Source organism: Borostomias antarcticus (assembly GCF_949987555.1).
Source record: "Borostomias antarcticus genome assembly, chromosome: 7".
NCBI classification, from domain to species: domain Eukaryota; kingdom Metazoa; phylum Chordata; class Actinopteri; order Stomiiformes; family Stomiidae; genus Borostomias; species Borostomias antarcticus.
Window position 1 is genome coordinate 1,666,612 of NC_140240.1, and position 10,000 is coordinate 1,676,611.

Consider the following 10,000-nt stretch of genomic DNA (forward strand, 5'->3'; position numbering starts at 1 on the left):
CCTCTCTTTCCATCTCACTCTCTCTCCCTCTCTTTCCATCTCACTCTCTCTCCCTCTCTCCCTCCCTCTCCTTCTCTCTCTCTCTCTCTCCCTCCCTCTCCCTCTCTCCCTCCCCCTCCCTTTCTCTCTTTTTCCCTCTTCCTCCCCCCTCTCCCTCTCTTTCCATCTCACTCTCTCTCCCTCTCTCCCTCCCTCTCCTTCTCCCCCTCTATCTCCCTCCCTCTCCTTCTCCCCCTCTCTCTCCCTCCCTCCCTCTCTGCTTCTCCCTCTCCCCCTCTCTCTCCCTCCCTCTCTGCTTCTCCCTCTCCCCCTCTCTCTCCCTCCCTCCCTCTCTCCCTCCCTCCCTCCCTCCCTCTCTGCTTCTCCCTCTCCCTCACCTTATGTCCACCATAGCTGCTCAGAAAATAATGGCGGTGAAGAAGCAGGCTGCTCTCCTGGCCTCCTGCAAATCCCTCCCCAACTCCCCCAGTCACTCTGGAGGGTCCACCCCCGTGTCAGGGGTCTTCCCTGGGCAGGTACAACCCTAAACCCTAACCCTAACCCCAACCCTAAACCCTAACCCCAACCCTAAACCCTAAACCCTAACCCCAACTCCCCCAGTCACTCGGGAGGGTCCACCCTCACGTCGGGAGTCTTCTCTGGGCTGGGACAGCAGCCGCCAGATGGAGGGTTATACTTCTATTGTATATGTTTACACTATAGCTGTGTTCGGAATCGCTCCCTCGTTCCCTCACTCCCTATTCCCTATATAGGGTTCACCATGTAGTGAACTACTTGGGGAACGGAGAAAATGTAGGGTACATGCACTGTTCCCTGCAAATCAAGGTGAATTGTGGGTAATAAATAGTGGATTATATAGGGAACAAAATTCCGTGGAGAATTCGGACACTACAAACAAAATGGCTGACGCCCTATATAGTGCACTATATAGTGAATAGGGAGCGATTCCGAACACAGCTTATGTTCCAAATAACTAACCAACTGTCTGTCTCTCTTTCCCTCTCCCCGTCTTTCTGTCTGTGTGTGTGTGTCTCTCTCAGGCCAGTAACGGTGGTCAGAGCAGTGACTACTCGTCTTCGCTGCCGTCCACTCCTGTGATCAGTCATAAGGAGATTGGGGTGGCGTCGGGGGGGGAGAGGCTGGGCAGCGCCACCCCGGGCTCCGTACGCAGCGGCCCTCGCAGACGCACCTCGCGATTCACGGTAACGTTCCTCTCCTGACCATCGCCAGGCTGCCTTTATCTCCGCTCCGCGTTTCTCAACCCTTCATAGGTCTGGCGTCTTTCTCTCTCTCTCTCTCAACTGTGTTAATGGTTGGTCCTGGCCTGTGTTAATGGTTGGTCCTGGCCTGTGTTAATGGTTGGTCCTGGCCTGTGTTGGTTGGTGGTTGGTCCTGGCCTGTGTTAATGGTTGGTCCTGGCCTGTGTTAATAGTTGGTCCTGGCCTGTGTTGGTTGATGGTTGGTCCTGGCCTGTGTTAATGGTTGGTCCTGGCTTGTGTTAATGGTTGGTCCTGGCCTGTGTTGTGTTAATGGTTGGTCCTGGCCTGTGTTAATGGTTGGTCCTGGCCTGTGTTCATGGTTGTTCTCTGTGTTAATGGTTGTTCTCTGTGTCCAGGGCCGGAGGGGCAGTGACGGAGAAAGGAGGAGCACAGACAGTAAGACTGACTTGGGCAGCGGCCGCTCCATCCCCATTAAACAGGTGATAACCCTAAATCCATTACACAGGTGATAAGTAAACCCTACCCTGTTCATAGGAAACCCTACCCTGTTCACAGGAAACCCCACCCTGTTCACAGGAAACCCTACCCTGTTCACAGGAAACCCTACCCTGTTCACAGGAAACCCTACCCTGTTCACAGGAAACCCTACCCTGTTCACAGGAAACCCTACCCTGTTCATAGTAAACCCTACCCTGTTCACAGGAAACCCTACCCTGACCCTACCCTGTTCACAGGAAACGCTACCCTGTTCACAGGAAACCCTACCCTGTTCACAGGAAACCCTACCCTGTTCACAGGAAACCCTACCCTGTTCACAGGAAACCCTACCCTGTTCACAGGAAACCCTACCCTGTTCATAGTAAACCCTACCCTGTTCACAGGAAACCCTACCCTGACCCTACCCTGTTCACAGGAAACGCTACCCTGTTCACAGGAAACCCTACCCTGTTCACAGGAAACCCTACCCTGTTTACAGGAAACCCTACCGTGTTCACAGGAAACCCTACCCTGTTCACAGGAAACCCTACCCTGTTCACAGGAAACCCTACCCTGTTCACAGGAAACCCTACCCTGTTCATAGGAAACCCTACCGTGTTCACAGGAAACCCTACCCTGTTCACAGGAAACCCTACCCTGTTCACAGGAAACCCTACCCTGTTCACAGGAAACCCTACCCTGTTCACAGGAAACCCTACCCTGTTCACAGGAAACCCTACCCTGTTCACAGGAAACCCTACCCTGTTCATAGGAAACCCTACCGTGTTCACAGGAAACCCTACCCTGTTCACAGGAAACCCTACCCTGTTCACAGGAAACCCTACCCTGTTCACAGGAAACCCTCCCTTGTTCACAGGAAACCCTACCCTGTTCACAGGAAACCCTACCCTGTTCACAGGAAACCCTACCCTGTTCATAGGAAACCCTACCGTGTTCACAGGAAACCCTACCCTGTTCACAGGAAACCCTACCCTGTTCACAGGAAACCCTACCCTGTTCACAGGAAACCCTACCCTGTTCACAGGAAACCCTACCCTGTTCACAGGAAACCCTACCCTGTTCACCCTGTTCGGTGTAACTCCGTTCTCTCTCCTCCATCAGAGCATCCTATTGAAGCGCAGCGGGAACTCGCTCAACAAGGAATGGAAGAAGAAATATGTCACGCTGTCGAACAACGGCATGCTGTCCTACCACTCCAGCGTCAACGTGAGTCTCTACTGGTGATGGATGGATGGATGGATGGATGGATGGATGGATGGATGGATGGATGGCCATGGATGGATGGATGGCCATGGATGGATGGATGGATGGATGGATGGCCATGGATGGATGGATGGCCATGGATGGATGGATGGATGGATGGATGGCCATGGATGGCCATGGATGGCCATGGATGGATGGATGGATGGATGGATGGATGGATGGCCATGGATGGATGGATGGATGGCCATGGACGGATGGATGGATGGCCATGGATGGATGGATGGATGGATGGCCATGGATGGATGGATGGATGGCCATGGATGGATGGATGGATGGATGGATGGATGGCCATGGATGGATGGATGGATGGCCATGGATGGATGGATGACCATGGATGGATGGATAGATAATGCCTGGGCCCTCCTCCCTGGTTCTGTAGGACTACATGCAGAACGCCCCAGGGAAGGAGATGGACCTGCTGAGGGTGACGGTGAAGGTCCCAGGGAAGCGCCCCCCCCGGGCTGTCCCCGCCTGCGGCCCCCCACCCGGCCTCAACGGCCTGGTCAAGGACGTCCAGAGCCCTGACGGAGCCAGCGGAGGTGAGAGGGGCCAAGGGGGAAATCAGAGGTCTCTCTTTCACTCTCTCTCTCTCTCTCTCTGTGTTTTTTTCCGTCTCATTTGTTTTTTGCTCTTCATCTTTTTGAGGGATGGTGTATTTCATCATCCCCCTGGTCTGCTGGTTGCCATTGTAGACGATTTTTAACTGATCTGAAGTCAAAAAAGGATTTGCCAAGATTCGCTCTAAGAGGTTAAGTCTGGTTTATTGAGAAAACATACGAGCGCAAGGACTTCAGAGGAAACGCACGTGAGTGGCATCCAGCAGAAGTGAAGTAGGCTCGTCTTGCGCAGCCTGATATTCAAGCAATACACAGGTATGACGCTTCCAGGGATGTGATTGGCTAACGCATTGTACACGTCATATTAAATGGCAGGCATCATCAACAGTGGTCGAGAATACAGACACGTGACATGAGAAAAGGCGGTAATTCTTGCATTGACAATGGGACAAAGGATGGTTATTCTAGGGCAGACAAGGTGTAGGCGTGTTGACCTCCTGAAGAGAGGTCATCCTATCATAAATTAGATTAGCACAGCTATGTGAAAGGTTGAGGGAGGTGGTGAATTACAAAGGAGGTGGTGAAACTAGAATTTCTATGACACCATCCTGGTTTTGGACTAACTAGATTCCCGCTGTCTTCTGTCCCGTAGTCCCCATGAGCACCAGCAGCCTGCTGCCCGTGGAGGAAGGACCTTCCCCTGGCCAGAGATGCCCCTCCACACTCTCCAGCAAGGCCCAGAGCGTTGGTGAGGAAACACCTCCATATCTCTGTAGGGCGTTCGTTTATTTTAGTGTACAGTGGGGTGTGATATTTTCCCTGTGTTTATGTCACCATGCCAGACTCCGCCACCGAGGGGGTGTCTGGCCCCGCCCCCTCTAAAGAAATGGGCCCCGCCTCTCCGATGATTGACAGGAAGAAGCAGAGAAGGAAGAAGAGCATGAACCAGAAAGGGGACACACAGACTGGCCAAGCAGAAGGTAACCCTTCACTTCCATAATGAGATCAATACAACACTACAACCTGACAAACCCTTCACTTCCATAATGATACTGTATCAATACAACACTACAACCTGACAAACCCCTCACTTCCATAATGATACTGTATCAATACAACACTACAACCTGACAAACCCTTCACTTCCATAATGAGATCAATACACCACTACAACCTGACAAACCCCTCACTTCCATAATGATACTGTATCAATACAACACTACAACCTGACAAACCCTTCACTTCTATAATGATACTGTATCAATACAACACTACAACCTGACAAACCCCTCACTTCCATAATGATACTGTATCAATACAACACTACAACCTGACAAACCCCTCACTTCCATAATGATACTGTATCAATACACCACTACAACCTGACAAACCCCTCACTTCCATAATGATACTGTATCAATACAACACTACAACCTGACAAACCCCTCACTTCCATAATGAGATCAATACAACACTACAACCTGACAAACCCTTCACTTCCATAATGATACTGTATCAATACACCACTACAACCTGACAAACCCCTCACTTCCATAATGATACTGTATCAATACAACACTACAACCTGACAAACCCTTCACTTCCATAATGATACTGTATCAATACAACACTACAACCTGGTAAACCCCTCACTTCCATAATGAGATCAATACAACACTACAACCTGGTAAACCCTTCACTTCTATAATGATACTGTATCAATACAACACTACAAACTGGTAAACCCCTCACTTCCATAATGATACTGTATCAATACAACACTACAAACTGGTAAACCCTTCACTTCCATAATGATATCAATACAATACTACAACCTGACAAACCCTCCACTTCCATAATGATACTGTATCAATACAACACTACAACCTGACAAACCCTTCACTTCTATAAGGAGATCAAATGTTCAAGTGTAGGAAGGTGAATATGAACCCAGTTTCAGAGTAATCTAAAGAAAATAGTCCCTCTCAGAAAATAGTCTCTCTCATCATGCTTTGTCCTCCTGCCAGACAGATTTTCTCACAGATTTTCCTTGTATCACTTTCATCTATTTTCTCTCCCTTCTCTTTATCCACCTCTGTTCTCTCTCTCTCTCTCTCTCTCTCTCTTTCTCTCCTCTACGCTTCCCTGGGACTGCTTGTTTCTTACCTCGTAGCAAAGCGCAAAATGTGGAAACTAAAAAGCTTTGGTAGCTTAAGAAACATAAACAAGCCAGGTAATGAGAGTCTGTGTGCCTGTGTGCCTAACCCTAACCTAACCTAACCCTAACCTTACCCTAACCTAACCTTGTGTCCACTGTTGTCTGTCTGTCTGCCTGCCCTCCTGTCTGTCAACATGTTTGTCTGATTGCAGGCTGTTCAATCCCATGATGCACCACTACCATATATATTAAACTGTTATTCCAGCCTGACCATACGGAATCATCCATCTCCAATACAAACTAGTCTCCTCATACATACTCATGTTGATGTCTGCTTGGTGGATAAGTGCATCTCCTCCATTACCCGTCATCACTGTTATGATAGAGCAGGAAACCCCTGGACGGAACCATGTTGAAGCAGGTCTGTGGTCTGTCCATGTTTTGTCCTGTCAGACGAGGACAACTTTGACTTCCTGATCGTGTCGAGCACGGGGCAGACGTGGCACCTGGAGGCGCAGAGCGTGGAGGAGAGGGACGCCTGGGTTCAGGCCATCGAGAGCCAGATCCTGGCCAGCCTGCAGCTGTGTGAGAGCAACAAGAACAAGGCAAGGAAACACGCATTTACACACACACGCGCGCATGTACACACACACTCACACAGGCATGTGCACATGCATGTGCGTACACATACCTGTGTATGCACACACACATGTGCATGCGCACACACACGCATGCCATGTGCACACGCATGTGCGCACAACCACACACACATACACACACACACACATGCATGTACACACACACACACACACACACACACATTTAAATACCTTTATTTGTGGAAATATTTGACAAGGAATCCTTGAACACAAATAATGGTAGATGCTCAAGCTTTGGGAATCTCAACAACATACGTTTTCAGTCTCAGTTCACAGATACAGGAAGCAGCGTCTCCTCCATATACAGAACCAGTATGGTGACTGACAATTAGCGCAGACATCGAACAGAATTTTGCCATTGCCTTAGCGTTTGGCTTGGGCATTCCTGCCATCTGCAGGCCCCTCACAGCCAGTCTGTGGACATTACCTAGGCTTCCAAATATAAACACCAGCAATTTACATTTCTACTCAAGCTGTATGATGGCATTTTGGAGCAGTTGGTACTTTAAAAGCGGAATGCCACTCAACAGTGAGGAGGAAACGTGTTAAGACCCCAGAGAGAAAGATTGAGTGTAGTTGGAAGGACTTATGGCAGCTGTAGCTCAGGAAGTAGAGTGGGTCGTCCAATGATCGCAGAGTCGGTGGTTAAGTGACAGACAGTATGACCTGCAGCAGGAAGGCTAGCTAGCTGTAGTTTTAAACCAGTCCAATGTTGTAGCTGCCTCTGTTGTTGTAACTTTACTACAGTATTATACTGTAACAGTATTATACTATAATAGTAGGTACCTCCGTGCATTGTCTGGTGATAAATTATGTTCAGTATCAATAGCAGTAGCCCTTACTGAGGTCAAACGGTTATAATATCCTCAGAAACTATTACAGCGTCTGAGTCAGGTTTCACTCAGTCCAGGGACACTCTCACACAGAGGTCATTGAAGTCGGGCCAGACTGACCAGACTCCAAACTCAGCAGTGTGTGTCCATCTTATGATTGGGCTTTCGTCTGAAGCCCAGGAAACTTGGCTCAGCCACTCTTGCCAGGGGAACATTACGCCATTTCAGAGATCTAGCAAGTTCCCGGAAAGTCGTATCATTACTGTTCAGCATGTTGATCGAGTGGGACAGCCTTGTGGCGTTGGATATCCACTCCACATTTGGGATACTGAACCCACCCTCCGGTTTGGACTGGAAATTAATGTTTCTGATGGAAACATATCTGATTTCTGAACCACTTCCTCAACAAACAAACTATTTTATCATTCAGTTCTCTCAGTGTTGACATACTGTCTGACGTGTGTCTGTCTGTCTCTCTCTCTCTCTCTCTCTCCCTCTCTCTCTCTTTCTCTCTCTTTCTCTCTCTCCCTCTCTCTCCCTCTCTCTCTCTCTCTCTCTCTCTCCCTCTCTCTCTCTCCCCTTTCTCCCTCTCTCTCTCTCTCTCTCTCTCTCCCCCTCCCTCCCTCCCTCCCCAGGCTCGTAAGAGCAGTCACAGTGAGGCCGTGGCTCTGCAGGCCATCCGCAACGCCAAGGGAAACGACCTGTGTGTGGACTGCCAAGCACCCAGTAGGTGGCGCTGTTTTTCCTCTTTCCTTCCACGCTCTCCGTTCACTTTTCTAGTTCAGACCACTTCTCTGAACCCTAACCTCTCTGTGTTCCCCTGTCAGACCCCACCTGGGCCAGCCTCAACCTGGGTGCTGACCCCTAACCTCTCTGACCCCTAACCTCTCTTGTGTTCCCCTGTCAGACCCCACCTGGGCCAGCCTCAACCTGGGTGCTGACCCCTAACCTCTCTGACCTCTAACCTCTCTGTGTTCCCTCCTCAGACCCCACCTGGGCCAGCCTCAACCTGGGTGCTGACCCCTAACCTCTCTGACCCCTAACCTCTCTGTGTTCCCCCTGTCAGACCCCACCTGGGCCAGCCTCAACCTGGGTGCTGACCCCTAACCTCTCTGACCCCTAACCTCTCTGTGTTCCCCTGTCAGACCCCACCTGGGCCAGCCTCAACCTGGGTGCTGACCCCTAACCTCTCTGACCCCTAACCTCTCTTGTGTTCCCCCCTCAGACCCCACCTGGGCCAGCCTCAACCTGGGTGCTCTGATCTGCATCGAGTGCTCGGGGATCCACAGGAACCTGGGCACCCACCTGTCGCGCGTCCGCTCCCTGGATCTGGACGACCTCCCGCGCGAGCTCACCCTGGTGCTCAGCGTCATCGGCAACCACCTGGCCAACAGCATCTGGGAGGGGCGCACCCAGGGCCGCCACAAACCCACTCCGGAGGCCAGCCGGTGAGGACGGGGGGGGATATAACGCTATAGCAACCGTCTAAAGTTTAAAACTTAAAAAAAAAAAAACGTAACAAATCAGCCGTACATGCTATCACTTTACAATCATGACCAAAACATAGATGGAAGTGAGTAGAAACATCCCTGCTTCCTCCTCTTTTACTTCCTGCTTCCTCCTCTTTTACTTCCTGCTTCCTCCTTTTTTACTTCCTGCTTCCTCCTCTTTTACTTCCTGCTTCCTCCTCTTTTACTTCCTGCTTCCTCCTCTTTTACTTCCTGCTTCCTCCTCTTTTACTTCATGCACACTTCCCTATAGTTTCATTTAGCTTCGCTAGTAGTCTTTATGCACAGTTTGTCCTTTAGGGAGTATCCCAGTATAGTTTCTTTGTTGTATTTTTAAAATGTGTTGTAGAAAATGCTTAGTGCAGCTTCAAGCTACTGTACATCAGGCTAACCTGTTTATAATTTCAGTTATGAATCCATGCTCAGTCTGGATTCCCACAACTCATTCCCATCACAGTAAGCCTTCTAAAATGTTTATCCAGGATTCCTACGGTGTAAATAAGCTGACATTTATCTTTATTTTTTATTTATTTTTAGTTTAGAGCTCTCTGAAGCCAGCCATGCTCTGCATATTCACTGCAAAATCTCCAGTGTTCATGAAAAAAAAATATTTCACTGACATGGTAGATGTAGTGTGACATTTTTCAGAATTATACAGTATCTCAAATACTGTTAAATTGTCATTTGAATTCTTTTCTCCTCTACCAATCAGATGTCGCTGTTGGCAAAACCCACCCAACCCCCGCTTAGGACTTCTGTATATCCGGCCAGATTGATTGGCCACTGATTGAGCACAGTTACTCTGCAATTAGGAAGACGAGCCATAAAACGTTCACAGCCCGGCCAGTCTGTCATGCCTGAAGCAGATAGAAGATGATAGATGGATTCATACTGTACATACTGTACACCAAGGCTGCCCCATGCTCAACAAGAACTTTATCTTCCCATGTTGTCTGAGTTTGAGTTCAAGCCCTGGATGATGCAGAATAAACACGCTAGTGACTACTTAGGCATTGTACTGTATGGATCTTAGACACATGATTTTGAAGATATTTTTAATTTAAGTATTACATTTGAAATAATTCGGGTCCGGACAGAGACCCTCATGTAATTGTAAATTGTCTCCTTCTTCGTCTTCCTCCTTCCTCTTCCTCTTCCTTCGTTCCTGACCCAGTGATGCACAGCGGCTGGAATCTTTCTCTTCTCTTTTCTGGGAATCATGTGGATTTTCTCACAGGCCCTGGACAGTATGTTTCTAGAGTCAGAGTGAAACCATGGACAAGTTCTCTTTTCTCTGTCTTTTG

At 49.1% G+C, this 10,000-nt stretch overlaps 1 protein-coding gene across 1 annotated transcript in view; it reads left to right on the forward strand.

Moving 5' to 3' along the window:
- The window catches only part of LOC311310994 (arf-GAP with GTPase, ANK repeat and PH domain-containing protein 1-like), a gene marked incomplete at both ends in the record, with an annotated part of 21,467 nt that overhangs the window by 9,056 nt on the left and 2,411 nt on the right, over nucleotides 1–10,000 (forward strand). Inside the window, 11 exons of the mRNA XM_084440603.1 lie at nucleotides 394–515; nucleotides 1,041–1,202; nucleotides 1,616–1,699; nucleotides 2,820–2,924; nucleotides 3,361–3,520; nucleotides 4,191–4,286; nucleotides 4,381–4,518; nucleotides 5,712–5,771; nucleotides 6,150–6,301; nucleotides 7,824–7,914; nucleotides 8,414–8,636. Coding sequence (XP_084296729.1) covers nucleotides 394–515; nucleotides 1,041–1,202; nucleotides 1,616–1,699; nucleotides 2,820–2,924; nucleotides 3,361–3,520; nucleotides 4,191–4,286; nucleotides 4,381–4,518; nucleotides 5,712–5,771; nucleotides 6,150–6,301; nucleotides 7,824–7,914; nucleotides 8,414–8,636 — 1,393 coding nt within the window. The remainder of the gene's footprint in view (nucleotides 1–393; nucleotides 516–1,040; nucleotides 1,203–1,615; nucleotides 1,700–2,819; nucleotides 2,925–3,360; nucleotides 3,521–4,190; nucleotides 4,287–4,380; nucleotides 4,519–5,711; nucleotides 5,772–6,149; nucleotides 6,302–7,823; nucleotides 7,915–8,413; nucleotides 8,637–10,000) is intronic.